Below are 19,297 nucleotides of genomic sequence, written 5' to 3'. Positions count from 1 at the left end.
TGCTTCCCATAACAGGAAAAAGCAAACTCCCTAGTTGGACATCTGAGGTTTGTGCACACAAATATGAGCTTTTCCACATGCAAAAGATTTCACATGCAAAACTGCGGGTGCAAATATAGAGATTGGCTCAAGACCAATAATGTTGCCCTTATTTTCTAATAGTGATAGATTTGAAACCATCTTGCTCATTTCTCCTATCACACCTAGATTACCAGACCCAAAACTTAATCTCTGCTGTGCAGTTATGCTTTGCCATCAAAGTGCAAGTTTTATTGTCAAGTGAAAGTTAAATAGGATTTAAACTTGAAAGGTGGCTCACTTCTGTGGAAGGAACTGAGATGTAAATTATTTGAGATGGACATAAAAAAGGATATTGGTGTCTCTCTCTCTGACTTCAAAGCTTACACTACTTCAGATTCCCAGGGGAGAGTAGACTGCCTGTGCAGTAATTTTATTTTTTTCCCTAGACAGTGTGGCTTCAACATAGTTAATGTATTTCTCGCTTTATTGCAGGGAATCTTCATTTTTTTCCTGGTGAAATATAAACCTTTGAAATACAACAACGTTTATACGTACCCGGACTGGGGCTATGGGATAGGCTGGATGATGGCCCTCTCATCCATGGTTTGTATTCCTTTGTGGATCTGCATTAAGTTGTGGAAGACAGAGGGAACCATTCTAGAGGTGAGACATTTTTGGAATGACATTCATTTATGCAGAAGTGGGTAGAGGAGCATGAACCCTTCTCTTCTGATGACTAAGCACAGCTCAGACAAAAAAGGAGCATTTTTCTTCATGCTATGGTCCACAGATCCGTCACAATGGTATGTCCACCTGTTTGCAGGCTGGGGCAGAAACATATTTGGTGGTCACTGGCTCCAGGTTTATGCCCCAACCCATGAAGTTCCCTCCAGTTTTCTCTCCCTCCACTGCTGCTGGTGGCTCACTGAGCCCTCCCTGTTGTAGAGCTTGTCTAAGGGACAATGCTTTTATACTAACAATTCAGCTCAATACTGTGTCTGTCTAATTCCCAGCTGTGTCTGAGGGCTGCATTTGGTTTCAGGGAGATGGTCGCGTCAGCTCCGCCTCCCCCTCTGAGGTGTTTGCAGTGTTTGGTGCTCTTGCAGGCTTTAGGGACAGAGCGATGCTGAGAAAAGCCGGTGACAAAAGGAACAGTGTGTTTTTTCTGCTCCCCATTGTATCACATCTCTAGTAGGGCAGCTTGGCTGGCTCTGTGAGCAGAGAGCAGTTCCCTCACAGTCCAGTCTGGCCCGGGTCCCTGCTCGCCCGCACGGAGCGCAGCCTGGGGATAATCCTCAGCGCCCGGGTCCCTGCTCACCCGCACGGAGCGCAGCCTGGGGATAATCCTCAGCGCCCGGGTCCCTGCTCGCCCGCACGGGGCGCAGCCTGGGGATAATCCTCAGCGCCCGGGTCCCTGCTCGCCCGCACGGGGCGCAGCCTGGGGATAATCCTCAGCGCCCGGGTCCCTGCTCGCCCGCACGGGGCGCAGCCTGGGGATAATCCTCAGCGCCCGGGTCCCTGCTCGCCCGCACGGGGCGCAGCCTGGGGATAATCCTCAGCGCCCGGGTCCCTGCTCGCCCGCACGGGGCGCAGCCTGGGGATAATCCTCAGCGCCCGGGTCCCTGCTCGCCCGCACGGGGCGCAGCCTGGGGATAATCCTCAGCGCCCGGGTCCCTGCTCGCCCGCACGGGGCGCAGCCTGGGGATAATCCTCAGCGCCCGGGTCCCTGCTCGCCCGCACGGAGCGCAGCCTGGGGATAATCTTCAGCGCCCGGGTCCCTGCTCGCCCGCACGGGGCGCAGCCTGGGGATAATCCTCAGCGCCCGGATCCCTGCTCGCCCACATGGAGCGCAGCCTGGGAATAAGCTTCAGCGTCCGGGTCCCTGCTTGCCCGCACGGAGCGCAGCCTGGGGATAATCCTCAGCGCACGGGTCCCTGCTCGCCCGCACGGAGCGTAGCCTGGGGATAATCCCTGAATAATGTTCTCAGTATGTTCAAGTAAAGGTAGCTTTGTACCAATCCTGCATTAAATGCTTCTTTAAGGCATCAGCCTTATTCTAACCCTGCAAGATCATAGAGCACGATCAAGTAACCCCATTCTACTCCTTACAGTACTATCCAGATTTTACCGAGCAGAAGGTGGTGTTATACTTCTTATCTATTAGCGTAGGCCTCCAATAGCTACTCTTTTTATTTGAAGTTGGGAACTATCACTAACAAGACTCACCCAGCATTGTTCTCTAATTCAGACAGCTAGTCTTCGTAACTTCGTAGCATTCATTTCCTAAGTGAATTCAAGAAATATTCCTTCTTTGGTTAAGCATCAAAGTCCAGTCCTTAAGAGCACTGACAATCTCAGGGCAAAGAAGTCATATCTCCTATACTGAGATCTATTAGATGGTCATCAGTTCACTGAATTCTGTGCATTGGTCATCCAATCTTAGCCAATGTCATTTCCTTTTTTTTTTTTCTTGGCAGAAGTCTTCCCCACAGCTTAGTGTTTAGGGGAAGATGGAGGAGAGTTATATATAATCCATCTCGTCTCAGATGCCTATATTTATAGAATAATCCTGCTTCCCTCCCTGGAGCCATACTGAATGAAATCAGCTTGTAATGGATCTGGGGACCTTAGCATGCAAAATAGCAAAATATATCCACGCCAACCTGAAAAATGTCCTTTCTTTGAGTAATAAAATCCACTGATCTGGCCCACCCTGGAAACAAATGGATCATCCAGAAAAGAGATGGAAATTGACATATCATTAGGTGCAATTTATCATGCTTTGCATTAGGAGAAATTGTTGTGCTTTTCCTCAAAGTATATTTAGCACTATCGGTAATTCAGTAAAGAGATTGGAATTCTCCTGGCTGTGGAAGTTATCTCACCTGGAGGCAACTTCAGGAGGCAGGGCATTCCTCTGCTGCCAATGAGTGACAGGTCTGACTCTGTCCCAAAGCTGCAAGCAGGCCGAAGTACCATTGTAACCGATCTGTGGAACTTATTTCTTAAAGAAAGGATATTTTTAGGTAAGCACAGGTACAATTTGCAACGGTAGCTTCAGTTCTATATTCAGACCCCCTATGAAAGGCTCTTGCATATCTGATTTAATACTTTTCTCACTGCGTCTGGCTGGATTGCATCAATTTCACCTGCATAAGTGGAGCCTTAGTCTTTGTGCTCTCCCCTACAGAGGAATGAATATCGCCCTGCATCTATTGTGAAACTAAGCTTTTGGTCAAGCATATGAGGGTTTGCTTTCATGTTCAAGCCCTTGGATTGGAATGCTGTGGAAGGGAACGGTGTGATGTGCAGCTTGTTACACCAATTAAGTGGCTCCCACAGGGTTCCAGTGGAATGAAATGGGCCTACAGAGAAGAGAGATTCCATAGATATTCCTGCTATGAGGAGATGATGATGATTCTGGCTGCATGAGTGTATGTTTCTGTCTGAGAGAGAGCGATAATGTCTTCCATTTTCTCCAATGTTTCAGAAATTCAGGAAGCTGGTTGTACCTAGCCCAGATCTGAAGATGAGAGGGAAGCTTGGAGCAGGGGCATATGCTGCTACAGTAAATGATTGTGATGCCAAACTGAAAGGCGATGGCAACATTTCAGCCATCACAGAAAAGGAGACACATTTCTGAAAGAACTCTCTTTTTGTGTGTGTTACTTTTTGTATAAATAAATAAATAAAATAAATAAATACTTCACTTAATTATAGAGGCTGCTTGTTTTGCACAAAATTTATTAACCAGTTAATTTTAAAGTGAACATTGTATACTTGTTTAAAATGATTTTTTAATTATTATTATTATTATTATAAGTAACGATTATATAAAAGAAAAAAGAACTAGCATAGTACTGTATGTTAGTGATGACTTGTAATATGGTGATTTTAGTAAATGTTTTATAGACGTTAGAAGGACCTGTATAATGTGCTGTAAAACTTTTCTACTTGGATTTTTTGAAAAGCATGGTGTTGTATAAATATATCTGTTCTAATCTGTAAGCATTTCAGACCATTTCAGCTACTAATGTATGTCTATAAAGGGGGTCACAATGTCCTTTTGTTTATATTGGAGGGAGTTTTGGGGGACTAGTAACTCAGCTGCATCATCTTTCTATCTGAATGTGGGATTGAATCAAAGCCCATTGAAGTCAATGGGAGTCTTTCCCATTATCTTCAAAGGGGCTTGGATCAAGCAGTTTGTGAATCAAACTCTGCACCTGAACCGTGCAGTCCTTTTGTCCGAGTCAGAACTGCAGGCTCCAGCCTTGTACTTGGCAAATCACTGCTTGCATGGTGAGTACTCTTTCTGGAGCCTAAAGGAAATACCACCTCATTGGTGTCTTCCCCCATGCCTGAACTTCTCACCACAGCCAGGTATAGAAATGTGGTGGAATGAGTCCCCCTTTGAATGACTATTTTCCTGGAGACATCTAGAGGCTATTTTTTTAAGAACTCTAAAGTGTGTTGATGTGAAGTGAGTGGTGTCTGATCTCACCTTTGCTACTTCCTGGAACATCTGAAGCTATTCCATGTTGTTGGTGGCTAGCTAAAATTCCCTGCATTTAGTTGTACTTCTTCCATTCCATCAGTTGAATTGTGTTTGTCTTTGCTTGTAAAACAGAAAGGGAGTCCCTAGGACAGTTTCTTTAGCTGGAGAGGATCTGAGAAAAATGGAACTCATTTTAGAGAGATTCCCCCCTTCAAATATCAGAGGGGTAGCCGTGTTAGTCTGGATCTGTAAAAAGCAACAGAGAGTCCTGTGGCACCTTTAAGACTAACAGCTGTATTGGAGCATAAGCTTTCGTTGGTAAATACCCACTTTGTCAGACGCATCTGATGAAGAGGGTATTCACCCACGAAAGCTTATGCTCCAATACAGCTGTTAGTCTTAAAGGTGCCACAGGACCCCCTCAAATGAAATCCAGAAATAAATTATGACAATATAGAGCACTTATATGGCTCTTTTAATCTTCAAAGCACTTTTGAAACAGTACTGAACACAACTGGAGCAGTTGGCTCCTTACCTGCACAACAGCCCTGTGAGGTAAGTTATATAGGACGTGTTTTGCAGATGGGGAAATTAAGACAGGAGATGTGACTTGCCCAAAACTACAAAGAGAGTAGGAACTGGGTTTTGAAATGATGATTGGGCCACAGGGGTTTCCAATTAACAGTCCCAAGATCAAACTGGTGAGTTTACTGTCTCACATAGGCTTGCCTCACCAGCTAATGTGCAAGCAACAGCATAACAGAATATTGGCACAATGTCACAGCACACCTTGCTCAGACGGGTTGAAATTCATCCATGCTCAGAAGCCCAACATAGGGAACTATTAGGGAAAGCTTAACTGGGACTAGAGTGGTACAGAGGCTTCATGCGGGTCCACTACACAAGGGTGGATTTCACCCATAGTTTCTAGTATATCTTAACATTACATAGAGATGTATAATATAAATTTGACAATTTAATGTGATCTTAAGATAATTTGCATAGCTCCTGTAAGATATTCAGTAGAATCATATATCCTCAAAACAGATTATGTAATCTATATAATGTAATGGCGGGGGGGGGGGGGCGGGGACTGGGAACTGAAGAGAAGACTATTCTTGCATCAGCCTGAAACGAATCCAAAAATTTTTGTGGGACTGGTGACTTTGAATGCCTTAATTTTTGGGTGCTCAACTAGAGACATCTTAAAGGGGCCTGACTTTCAGAGAGTGCTGAGCATGTACCTTGTGAAAATCAGGTTCCTTTAAGGAGCTCCAGCTGAGCAAACAAAAATTGAAGTGGCCAAAATCACTAGTTACTTTTGAAAGCCTTGGCTGGGATATTTACTGAAGAGAAATGTTATCAAAATTAAAATTGCAGCTAGAGCTAGTTGTAGAAAATATTGAGATGCAAGTCCATCCTATTGCTTGATGTTGGAAATGTATCCACCCCAGAGTTCAGAAATCAGTGCCTCTTTGCAGTACTAGCAGGTCATGAGAAATACATTCTATCCAGCATCCTTCTCTAGTCCTCATTCTTGTTCCCCCACTGAAAGGGCCAGACAACTAGCTCATCAAAAACAACTTGCAATCTGTGGGTCACCTTGCCTAAGATGGCATTCTGTATCTAGTCTCTCCAAATTATCCTGTTTAGTCTCTACTCATGTCCTAATGAGTGGTGAAGGGTCTAGAAACCCAAGTCTACTGCTTTGCTAGGGCCTGACTCTGCAAACCCTTAATTGTGTAAAGAGTCCTTACTCTCATGAGACCCATTAACTTCAATGGAGCTACTCATGGAAGTCAAGATTACTCATGTGAGTTTGCAAGAGTACCCATTGAAATGTGCCAATTTGTAAGATAGCCACAACACTAACTGTCAATCCCATAGAAACGAGATGATAATTCCAGGTAATTCAGGGTAGCTATTTAAATCAAAGCACATTTCACCGCTGTTGACAAAGTGAGCCATGCATTTTAGCTTGTTAATCCACTTTGGACTGTCATACTCATCCAAATATCTCTACAGGTACTATGGAACATGCTTCCTACTCTGCTGCTATGAACCATTTCACCAATAGCTTTATACACATACATATGGTTCGGCATGGTCTAAAGCATTATACAGTGTTACTAATGTGATGTGCTTGTAAATGTTTGCTTGTAATACCTGACCCATTTAACACTTTACTGATTTGTTTTTTAAGATGTGTGAGGTTGGGTTTTTTTTGTTTGGTTTGGTTTTTTTGGAGGGGTGGGGGGCAAATTTCCTACTAGTATTTGTGAACTTTTTTTTAAACAAAATATGAAGGAAAAAAAGCAATTATGTCATTGTGATGACTTTTTTTTTATATGCAGTAGAAACAATATTTCCCTTTTCTGAGTATTTGCAGTATTATGGAGGAAAAAACAAAACAAAATCCAGAAATCCAACAACCACCAAGGTTTATGTACTGGTTTACACACACACACACACACACACACACAAAAATCGATTTGGTATTCGAAGGGCACAAAGTTTTGTCTCCTGACTCATTTTTTAAAATTAAAGGAAATGGACAAAACTGTATCTGGTGTCCTTGGTTTATATCAATGTCTCTCACTAGATATTTATATGGCCCTCATAATCACAGTCACTGATGTATTTTATCCTCACAACTCCCCATCAGGTATCTCTGTTTTACAGATGGGGAGCTGAGACACAAGATTGGCTGACTGACTTGCCCAAACTCACCCAAAAAGTCTGTGGCTGAGTCCAGGTCTCCTGAGTCCCAGTCTTGTGCCCCACCCACTCGATCCTCCTTTCTACTCCAAATATAACTGCCTCTATCCTGAGAATTTTTCCTGTGTCACTGTTCCATATGCCTACTGAGATGGTAATTTAGCACAAGATGATAATTTTGCATGTCAGGCTGATTAAAAGTTCTGATAGATAAGCTGCTCCCCATCCTCAGAGGTTGATATGCTCTGTGCACCTATACTCTGCCATGGGCAAATGTCAAAAGAGTGGGAAGGTTGGGTTGGGTTGGTTAATGACCCACATGGTCAGAGGATTACCTGACCCTTATAGTTGTGTTCAGCGAAGCCAAAAGGTCTGACTGGACCAGAAATTCCATGGGAACATCCTTTTTGGTGGCTTATGGACACTTACAATTCCAGGCCTGGCTGGAAAATGGAAGCGTAAAGCTGCATGAAAACACAGAGAAAACAATGTTGGTTATAGTTCTTTGAACCCTTCAAAAGGGTTGGTTTGGATTCATTTTCAGGGATGGATGCTGAGCCAGCTGTTGGCCTTCCTAATACTGTGGTCTGCACTGATGTGTGGGAGCTAGCAATAGAAATGCTTTTGTTTACAAAGAAAAGTCAGTCTCTAGCCCGTTTCCTCATGACGTTGAAAACATAAACCAGTATAAACTATTTACCACAGCTAAAAGGACCACACTTGAAGCAAGAGTATAGGTGATGTGCCTAAACATTTCCTGCCCCAACACCCTTTTTATGTCAGTTTCCCAAATTGTTTTATCTTATTACCCTATGGACTGTGACCATTCCTTGACTTCTCTTAAAACTCCTACAACAAACTCACTGCTCTGTCGTGTGGCCTGCCGTTGCCACTTCCTTGCTAGGTGGTAATCCTGAGTGGGTACTAAGTACAGTCATTACTTCTTGGTCTTCCATTCTTTTTTTCTACATCTCTGCCCTCCTCTCTTAGTGGACCCCACCATTGCCATGATGGTTGTCCATTTCATGGAAAAGAAGGACTTGAGCTTGTTTGCCATCACCTATTAGCAGAAACCAAAATCTCATACATTTTCTCATAGGAGGAACAAAAATCAGGTTTAAAAGCCAGGGGCATGTTCTAGCCAATAATTGTTCCTCATGATATTATCATGCTAAGTATGCCTTCTCCTACATAGAGACTAAACTGAATGACTGCATGTCAGAGGACCTATACTTGTGATGGCTAATGATGAGTCTCCTTCTGCCCAAGGGACAGGGATCTGTGCTTTTTGACTAAGAGGATCCCTATTGCTCTTGTGGAGTGAGTGTTCAGCATAGCGGAACCAGCAGGTTGTAGGAGTGGGTTTGTTACAGTATAACAGGGCCTGCCTTCCTCTAAGAGTTGCCGATGGATATTAAGTTAGTCAATGTAGTTAACCATCTATCCATCCGTTCCTAGGCTCTTACTCACTATGGAGTTGTGCTGCATGTTTGGCAGCTTTTCCTAAATGTTATTGAAAATCATAACCTTTTAGTGAAAAGCCCTGGTTAATCCATCATTATTTTAATAGAAACACTGTTCTCTTATCCTGTGCATGGATGATTCACTCTTCCCTTCTCTCCCAAAGAGTGAACATTCTGCAAAAAAAGGCAGAGTTAGCGGCATGCCGTGCTCAAAAGAGCAGGCTACACATATTCACACAGACAACCCCAGGGGCAGTTCCAGCTTTGGTTCATGCCATTTGTATGGAATATAGCTCTACTCTGATCACTAACCACCATCATTAAGCATGGCATCCACTGAATCATACGCAGGTACATGTGCAAAGCCAGACCTAGAAGAAGGCAAGACAATACTAACATTCTATTTTGTTAAAAACGACAAGGAGTCTGGTGGCACCTTAAAGACTAACAGATTTATTTGGGCATAAGCTTTCGTGGGTAAAAACCTCACTTCTTCAGATGCATAGAGTGAAAGTTATGGATGCAGGCATTATATACTGACACATGGAGAGCAGGGAGTTACTTCGCAAGTGGAGAACCATTGTTGACAGGGCCAATTCAATCAGGGTGGATGTAATCCACTCCCAATAATAGATGAGGAGGTGTCAATTCCAGGAGAGGAAAAGCTGTTTCTGTAATGAGCCAGCCACTCCCAGTCCCTATTCAAGCCCAAATTAATGGTGTTAAATTTGCAAATGAATTTTAGTTCTGCTGTTTCTCTTTGAAGTCTGTTTCTGAAGTTTTTTTGTTCAACGATAGTGACTTTTAAATCTGTAATAGAATGACCAGGGAGATTGAAGTGTTCACTTACTGGCTTTTGTATGTTACCATTCCTGATGTCCGATTTGTGTCCATTTATTCTTTTGCGGAGGGACTGTCCGATTTGGCCAATGTACATGGCAGAGGGCCATTGCTGGCACATGATGGCATATATAACATTAGTAGATGTGCAGGTGAATGAGCCCTTGATGGTGTGGCTGATGTGGTTGGGTCCTCTGATGGTGTTGCCAGAGTAGATATGGGGACAGAGTAGGCAACGAGGTTTGCTACAGGGATTGGTTCCTGGGTTGGTGTTTCTGTGGTGTGGTGTGCAGTTGCTAGTGCGTATTTGCTTCAGGTTGGGGGGTTGTCTGTAAGCGAGGACTGGCCTGCCTCCCAAGGTCTGTGAGAGTGAGGGATCATTTTCCAGGATAGGTTGTAGATCGTGGATAATGCGCTGGAGAGGTTTTAGCTGGGGGCTGTATGTGATGGCCAGTGGTGTTCTGTTATTGTCCTTGTTGGGCCTGTCCTGTAGTAGGTGATTTCTTGGTACCCGTCTTGCTCTGTCAATCTGTTTCCTCACTTCCCCAGGTGGGTATTGTAGTTTTAAGAATGCTTGATAAAGATCTTGTAGGTGTTTGTCTCTGTATGAGGGGTTGGAGCAAATTCGGTTGTATCTTAGGGCTTGGCTGTAGACAATGGATCGTGTGATGTGTCTTGGATGGAAGCTGGAGGCATGTAGGTACGTATAGCGGTCAGTAGGTTCCGGTATAGGGTGGTGTTTATGTGACCATCACTTATTTGCACTGTAGTGTCCAGGAAGTGGATCTCTTGTGTGGACTGGTCCAGGCTGAGGTTGATGGTGGGGTGGAAATTGTTGAAGTCCAGGTGGAATTCTTCAAGGGCCTCCTTTCCGTGGGTCCATATGATGAAGATGTCATCAATGTAGCACAAGTAGAGGAGGGGCACTAGGGGACGAGAGCTGAGGAAGCGTTGTTCTAAGTCAGCCATAAAAATGTTGGCATACTGTGGGGCCATGCGGGTACCCATAGCAGTGCCACTGACTTGAAGGTATAAGTTGTCCCCAAATCTGAAGTGGTCGTGGGTGAGGACAAAGTCACAAAGCTCAGCCACCAGGCGTGCTGTGGCCTCATCAGGGATGCTGTTCCTCATGTGGATGGACTACAAGCTGTTCATATTCTATTTTGTTGTCTCGCCTACTTCTAGTTCTGATTTTGCACATGTGCCTCCATGTGATTCAGTGGCTGCCATGCTTAATGATGGTGGTTAGTGATCAGAGCAGACCTATATTCCATCTAAATGACCTTGTATTAGTTGTACTATCTAAAGTCTTCTCCATTTGGAAAACATTGTATCCTGCTGCTTATTCTAATGTGGCAGGAGTCCATGTAGTTGCTTTGGGGTTTACTTACCTCCATCTGTAAATCAGCATAAGGGCTGGCAGTAGGAACAAATTCAGTTGTGGGATTAGTGGGTCAGTCTGTTGCTGCAGAGCATCACAAAGAGCTCCTGCAGTTTTTTTAGTGTGCCTTATAGAAATATAGTGGTTCTTTTTAATAGGGGCTCAATCTGCTTAAATATAGTCCCAAAAATAGGTTTTAAAAAAGAAACATCTGAGCATCAACAGAAAACTGCCCATGAATTCTCTTTTAATTTTAGTTTGTTTTCCTGTGGAATCGGTTTTGTTGCTTGGATTTAAATAGCCCCTTGCAGAATTTGCAAACATTGCAGCATCGAGCTAATGCATGAAAACCTGGAAGGGGAAATAGACTGGTGATGATAATGGAAGTAGACTGGTCTGTTTTCATTGTCTGAGCAGAGAGAAATACAGCAAGGAATGAATGGCATTGAACTGGGCTTTAAAATAATCTTTCCATTTTAGTAACCCAAGGCATATTTGCCAACCATCCCTGTCTGAGCCCCAGGATTCTGGCCTGGTCCCATGGAGATGCTAACCTGTCTTGGGGCAGTGTTCTTCCTGAAGCTCCTCCCAGCTTCTAGGGACTGCTGCTCCTGTGACTGCCTCTCTTCTTCCTCCCCCTGCTGCATCTTGCTGCTCTTCCTGTAAATGTTGCTCTGCTCACTGCATCATCCCTGCTTCTGCAACAGGCGAAGACAGCCACCAGCTGCCTGAATGGATTCATCAGACCTAATGAGCAGCAGCCACCGTCCTGTTTGGAGAAGGGGAAGGAAAGAGAGGAGGCACTGATTGGAAAGAGGATGCCAAGGGAGGTAAGGTCAGGGAAGGGGAAGATCCCACAGAAGAATGGAAAGAAGAAGTTGGGACCCTTGGGAAGGCAGAGTGGGAAAAAGAGAGAGAGAAAAGAGAAGAAGGAGATGCACCATGAAAATGTTGGAGGAGGAACAGGCCTGCTACAAGTTGCTGGAAGAGTAAATGGGCCTACTGACCCCTGGGCTTCTCTCTCCCCACCAAGGAAACAACATATAAGGGGACTGAGGACCTGCTGGGGAAGAGAGGGTCTCCATCCAGATCCAAATGCTGAATTCTCTGGTTTCTCCCAGTCTTAGGTTTAACTATGCCTCCCTCTGATGGGGTGGACTAGGCCCAATCAAGGGGCTAGGAGGGCCATATAAAAGGAGCTGCAGAGCAAAGCAGCAGTTAGTTGATGCTTGGAGCTGGAGAAGGAAGGACTATGTGCTGTCTGAAAGATCAGCAGGACCAAAAAGAGTTTTCTGGCAGGGACTGGGGGAGCATTTAGGGAGCCTTCTCAATGGATGTCTCTTGGGAATGTGCAGGAGATGAGCATGTGCAGTCTGGGAAGCTTTCTCAGGCCCAGCAGAGAGGTCAATGGCTCAGTCAGCTATTAGGCATGATTAAGAGCCCAGACCCCTTCTTTGCTAGTTCTTATGGCCACCATGGAGTCAGGCTGACCAACACAGAGACCAGCTTTGCAGCCAGGTCAGTAAGGAGTGAGTGGGCAGGGTTGTCACCTCTGTAGGGTCCCTCATAGTGAAGAGGGAACTGCTGCTCCCTTGGGCCTTCTTCCTGCTATCTCCAGGCAAATCCTGTACATTTCAGAGACTCCTCCACTTCCTTCTCCCACCTTCTCTTCTATCTTTTGGGAAGTGTTTTTTGTATCACTTGTAAGAAAACTAATATAGCTCCTGACAGAAGAGAAATGTGACACACCGTTGCAGGCAGGTGTGGAATGGGGAGCACCAGTTGTTACCTGTTCTCCTGTGAGCAGACACTGAAATTTCCTCCAGACCGATATCCTTTCAGCACCATTTCTGGGGAGAAACCAGGACACTTGATGGTTGGTTAAACTCAGACTAAACCTGACATCCCTATGCAACTGCATATAGCCATTCTCCACACCTGCTGCTTAAAGGGATCAATCTGGAGTCACGGCAGGAGGCAGGGCTGGCTGAGGTGGAGACGGCGGATGGTGGACACAGTGACCTTCCAGTGGGGCCAGTGAGTGAGGCCAGGGAACTTGTGGGGGGGGGGGCTTTGGGCAGTCAAAGGGTAGGAGAAGTGTATTGGGGCGCTGGGCAGTGAGGTATCTAGATGGGGCACTAGGCAGTTGTGGTGGTGGAGCTGTGCAGCGGGGCACCTAAAAGTGGCAGGGGCCCCTCACAGCTCCCGGCTGCTGCAGGCCACAGGGGGCCCCCAGAGCTCTGAGCTGCTGCAGGCAGCAGGGGTACCCCACAGCTCCCAGCCCCCTTGGCCGGGGGGGGACCTGAGCCACTGTGGGTGGTGCCCCCTCCAGCTCGGTGTCAGGAGACCCCTGGAGCTCCAAGCCATGAGTGGTGGGGGGGGAGTGGGGAGCCCTGGAGCGCCGAGCCCCTCTAGGGAATGGTGGGGAGTTTGGAGCCTGGGTCCCCCCAGCTGCCGAGCCACTGGGAGGTACTTAGGGGTGTGCAAGGTATAAATCTGCCCTGTGTGCCTGACATGTGGTGTATTAGCGTGAGCCTTATTGTCAAAAGGCATGTTTTCCATAGCATTAGGTGGCAGCACAGGCCAGCAGAAAATCATTTGTTCTACCGCTGAACAAATAACTCAGGGATGAAGGGAGAGCAAGCAGCCTTGCTCATATTTCAAACTGCATGCTTGAGTTACATTCAGATTTTCTTCTTGACAGCATGTGGTATAAAGAAATCCATCATTGTTCACCAGCAACTCATTGAGGCATCAGGATCAGATTGGCATGGCCTTGCTAAAGAGGCATTTTCAGCATGAACAGTGTGACACACACTCATATAAAATCACTCTTGTAAATTTATGAAAACCAGTAAAAATAGTAAGGATAGAGATGATGAACATGCACAAAAGACATGTTCTTGTAGGCCCTTCAGAGCAGCTGAGCTTTTGTGGAAACCACTTCTGAATCTTTTAATTTAAGCTGATGCTATAATTTCCTCCAGCTAGAGAATTTTAGCAGCATTTCTGTAGAGCAGAACACTGGTACTTTCTCCATAAGATAGAAGACGCAAATAAAGAATGTAGCTTCTTTGCAAAGAAACTGCTACATTATGCAGCTAAACAGAACATCAAGCCCAGGGTTATAGTTGGGAGGAAAAAATAAATAAAATGCAATATTTTTCCAAAGCAGAAATACTCCTATTATCTTCACATTCCATCCTGCTGTCTATGACAGTGGAGAAGACCTGTATCAGAATGTAGCTAATATCCATCTTAGTTATGGAGCAGTAGTTCTCATAATTAATTTTTGAAGCCACAATCATATTATCACATTCAAGAGTGTTTAACATATCAATAAAGAGGCATTTGTAAATATTAGTGAGGTGATCAGCATTGCCTGGAAAACACCTGTGCTTACTATTGTGGAGGGATGTCTTGTATTTCTCACCTGTTCTAAAACTCAAGCTTCATAGCATGCAGCTTCAGAAAAAATGTTGCCAAAAATGCTAGTTCTTGTGCGTGCTCAAATGGTGACAAATGTCAAATGGCTCAAGCCTTCATTAGGACTACATGAGATGTTCCCCCTCCCCCCCAACCCCAACTAAGTCAAAATTGAACATGTGCTAAATGGTGCAACATAATTAACTGTAGCACCCAGAAACTCTATACTTCATAGGGAATATAAAATAACATTGGTCCATCATATATATGTGGTTTTGTCCAAAATGATCCCTAAGCACTTTATAAGCGAAGGCCATCAATGCTGTAATTGGATCCACACCTGTGGACCCTGTATGTATGTCAAGTCCCATGAACACCAGTGGAACTCCATGCAGGTGGACTTTTATTACAGGATCATATGCATACACCTGGTACGAAAGTAGATTTGAACTAGGAGCCCTCACTGCACCAGCAAGAGCAGGGGGAGTTGTAGGGAACACTCCCTCAAGCAAGGGAGAGGGGGAGCTCCCTGCTTAGCAGAGGAGGGGAAGCTATGCTCTGCCACTCTATTCCCTACTGCAACCCCTTCATAAAGCACCACTGAAATGCAGCTAAATAATTTTTTTATGCGGTGACTAATTGCACATACACAGCACCAATATTGACTTTACCATATCTGTATGGCTCACATGAAATGAAAGCTAAAATGTTCCTACAGATGTTACCCAATGGAATATAGTGATTTACAGAGAGTCAGAGATGTTAGGGAGCTCAGAGAAAGCTGTTATGGTATAAAATAAAAATAAATTAATTAATTTGGTCCGCTAGGTCAAACTTGTAATGTTTCAAAGACTGACCCAATGGATCAGTTTAGCACCAAAAACATCATTATAGGTGAAGTGGATGTTATATATCTCATGTTGCTGACTCTTGTGTTTTATCAGGGATGACTGGGGTGTGTTTGAATTGTTTAGGGTCAAGCATGGGGCTATGGCTGGGCTGGAGTAATGGGTTGAAACTAAGCAATTTTTTTTTTAATCCCTAAATGTCAGCAACTTTCCAACAAAATTGGACTGTGATATAGCCTCCCAAGGGAAATGGTGGAAGGGCCATCACGTTGGCTATTGACAATTGGGTTGGACAATGCATTAGGAAATATACTGTAAGCAAAAGTCCTGTATTGGGGCTTAATCCAAATCCTATTGAAGTCAATGGAACGTCTCCCACTACAACAGGTATTGGATCAGGTCTTTGGTGCCCTATTCTGTTCTCTTTCATCACTAATTTGTATAAGCCACATTGTGAGGTCATTCCTCCAAGTAATGATTAAAAACAGAGTAAGACCCTCAGAGTTTGCCCTGGGAATTCTGTGGTTGCTTAGATAAGCACATTTCCCAAGCAGGTTTCAGACCTGCAGGTGGCTATATTACAACAGAAAAACTTCAAAAACAGACTCCAACGAGAGACTGCTGAGCTGGAATTGATATGCAAACTAGACACAATCACCTCCGGTTTGAATAAGGACTGGGAATGGCTGAGCCATTACAAACATCGAATCTATCTCCCCTTGTAAGTATGCTCACACTTCTTATCAAACTGTCTGTACTGGGCTATCTTGATTATCACTTCAAAAGTTTTTTTTCTCTTAATTAATTGGCCTCTCAGAGTTGGTAAGACAACTCCCACCTGTTTATGCTCTCTGTATGTGTGTATATATATCTCCTCAATATATGTTCCATTCTATATGCATCCGAAGAAGTGGGCTGTAGTCCACGAAAGCTTATGCTCTAATAAATTTGTTAGTCTCTAAGGTGCCACAAGTACTCCTGTTCTTCTATTTCCCAAGCAGTGCACCATATTGTAGGATAAATATCAACACTGCATTGCATCACTTACATTCATCAATTTTGGATGGAAACCACACACACACACACACAATCTGGTAATGTTTCCAAGCTTAATCTTGGAACAGGGCCCTGAAAATCTTTAACTAATCTGAATTGTTTTGTCACCTCTGAGTAAGCTATTTTGTCTTTGTGAGACATAAAGAAATATGTATTCCTTACAAATTTCACATGGAATGGTAATTACAGTGCAGCTCTGAATAAAGAGCCTGATTTGCAATCAGAAAGAGGCCCTCCTTTCATTACTGCTTATAAACAACTGTAAAAGATGGAAACTATTTAAAGCTCCAAATCTACCCTGTATTTCTCTTGACAAGGTTGCACATTGACTCCGACATGCAGATTGACAACTTTCTGGCATTTTGGAATGTTCCAACTGCAGTAAATATGTGGTCCTATTTATTTTAGAACCCCATTCCCACAGCAGCCACTGACTCACACAAGAAAGAGCTGAGAGCAATATTTGGCATTTGTTTCCTGTGCATTGCAATTTTCCTGGTTCATTAACCTTCTTTATGTAGATGTAAGTTCTGAGTCTGACATGGGTTATTTTGGGGCCTTGTCAAAACTAGATTTGTCTAAATCCAGGCAGTGTTTGTTTTTGAAAATGTATGATATTGCTAAAACTTTTTTTTCTTTAAAGCAAATCTTGTATTTTTTTCAGTAATTATGTTTGTATTGGAAATTCACATCCCAGAAGTCATTAGCTGGACTTGTGGAAGAATAAAAGGTGACAAAGCCGATGTTTGTGAAGCATCAAATGTAAGACATTGCGCCATATCTATTTTCCCAGGTGCAGAATGGAAGGAAAATGCATCATCACAGAGTGAGGGAAATTGAACATCAGGTCAGCTGTCACTTGTAAATATATTGTGTTGATTATTATTATTATACATATTGACATTGGACATGCATAGTGCTGTACAATAAGCAGAATGTGCTACAGAAGACTGAAATCAGAGCCCTGAAGTAAGAATGTATGTGTACATATATCTGACATGAAACATATAATACAAGCCAATACTATAACATAACATAAGCATATATAATACAAGTTGTACTATACAATAGCAAAAAACCTCAACCCAGCTTTGAGGTTAAGCCACTGGACTAGGACTCAGGGGATGTGGGTTCCGTTCCCAATCCCCCCACAGACTCTCTGTGAGATCTTGTGTAATAGGGTGCTCGGATGGCTGGGCCTGGCATCCTTGTGGTTGGCACACTTGACTTCTAGCCTCTTGCTTCCCTGGCAGAGGTGCCTCAGTCATTAAGGAGGTGTGGTAGGGGGAGCTAGGGCCTCCTTCTCTACTGTCTGCTGCCCTGGCATGCTTCCTACCTGTTTCTTCAGTTTGGGGCCTGGTCCTTAGAGCCCAAACAGTCCGTAGTAGCTCAACTCAAGGAGCACCCCCTTGCGGACCTTTTGTGGTACCTGCTGCAGCCTCAGGTCCCTCTGGGCAGGGCAAACATAAGAGTGGAGGGGCCTAACCCCACAATTTCTCTGTAGTTCAAACACACACTTTCCCCACTGCTGGGTACTCCTCAGTAAGGGATGCAGTACTTCTTTCTCAGTGACTGTCCTGGCTGTCAGGCTCCTAGTGATGCTCCCCTCATGCTGGGAGGCAGATAGCTCCTGTCTCTTCACCAGTCAGACCTGAACTGAGCCAGGCTCCCTCCTTTTCTTCCCCCTCCAGGGCTGGTGTTGGCTGCAGGTATAGGGGGGCAGGGCTAGCTGGGCCGATAGGCTCTCGGGAACCCTTTTAATGCTGGTGTGAGATTTCTCAGCCCGACTGCATCTTGGTCAACTGACTCAGTCTCTTTGTGCCTCAATTCCCCATCTGTAAAATGGGGATAATAACCCTCCTTAAGTGTTTAGAGTCTATGATTGTGGGCCAAATAGAGCTAGTAAATACTGCAAAACAGATGTTCGCTATTCACAAATGTTCCACAAGCAGTTTTTTGGCTGCACTCCTGCATAGTTGGACTCCTGCATACAGGAGTTGCCAGTTGTCCCGTTTTCGAGTGGAATGCTCGGTCAAAAAGGGACCCTGGCAGCCAGTGTTGACCGGGCCACTAAAAGTCTGGTCGGTGGCACAGCAGGGATAAGGCAGGCTCCCAGGCTCCATGTGGCTCCCAGAAGCCGCCGGCATGTCCAGCTCCTAGGCTCAGGGGTGGCCATGGGGGCTCTGTGTGCCGCCCCCGCCTCAGGCCTGGCTCTGCAGCTCCCATTGGCTGGGAACCATGGCCAATGGGAGCTGCGGGGTGGTGCCTGTGGGTGCCAGCAGCACGCAGAGCCACCTGGCCCCTCCACCTAGGAGCTGGACATGCCGGCGGCTTCTGGGAGCCACATGGAGCCAGGGCAGGCAGGGAGTCTGCCTTAGCCCCGCTGAGCCACGGATCAGGTGCCACCTGGGGTAAGCGTTGCCTGGCCGGAGCCCACACTCTAACCCCCTGCCCCAGGTCGGAACCCTTCCCCATACCCTAACTCCCTCCCAGAGCCTGCACCTGCATCTCCTCCTGCACCCCAACCCCTGCCCCAGGCCGGAGCCCCCTTCTGCACCTCAAACTCCTCATCCATGGCCCCACACCAGAGCCCACATCCCCAACTGGAGCCTGTACCCAACCCCCTGCCCCAACCCTGAACCCCCTCCTGCACTTCGAACCCCTTGGCCCCAGCCCAAAGCCCCCTCCTGCACCCCAAATCCCTTATCCCTGGCCCCACCTCAGAGCCAACACCCTCCACCACAGCCCCCACCCTCTCTGACACCCCAACTCCCTGCCCCAGCCCCGAGCCCCCTCCCACACCCAAACTCCCTCCCGGAGTCTTTCAAAAAGACTGTAACTGCTTTAATACCTTTAGATGCACTGTGACTGCATGTGCAAATCAAATATTTACATGAGCCAAACCTAATTTGCACATGCTAGTATGGCAATTGTGTGTGCAGTTTAGGTGCACAAATGAGTGGGTATAGATGAGTGCACACCCTTTTGAACATTAGCCCCAAGGTGTTTAACCCTTTTCCCAATCCATCTCCCCACTGTGAAGGTC

General features: G+C 45.3%; 1 protein-coding gene across 1 annotated transcript in view; it reads left to right on the top strand.

The window, feature by feature from the left end:
• SLC6A11 (solute carrier family 6 member 11) overlaps positions 1 to 3,723 on the top strand; it is a 184,958-nt gene extending 181,235 nt beyond the window's left edge. The window contains exons 14-15 of the mRNA XM_005279910.5: positions 514 to 684; positions 3,512 to 3,723. Of these exons, the coding sequence (XP_005279967.1) occupies positions 514 to 684; positions 3,512 to 3,664 (324 nt within the window). The 3' untranslated portion in view covers positions 3,665 to 3,723. The remainder of the gene's footprint in view (positions 1 to 513; positions 685 to 3,511) is intronic.
• The last annotated feature ends 15,574 nt before the right edge of the window (positions 3,724 to 19,297 follow it).

This window comes from Chrysemys picta, chromosome 7, assembly GCF_011386835.1.
Source record: "Chrysemys picta bellii isolate R12L10 chromosome 7, ASM1138683v2, whole genome shotgun sequence".
NCBI classification, from domain to species: Eukaryota; Metazoa; Chordata; order Testudines; family Emydidae; genus Chrysemys; species Chrysemys picta.
Note: the sequence above shows the minus strand (reverse complement) of the source record. Positions and strands in the feature narration are given on the sequence as shown.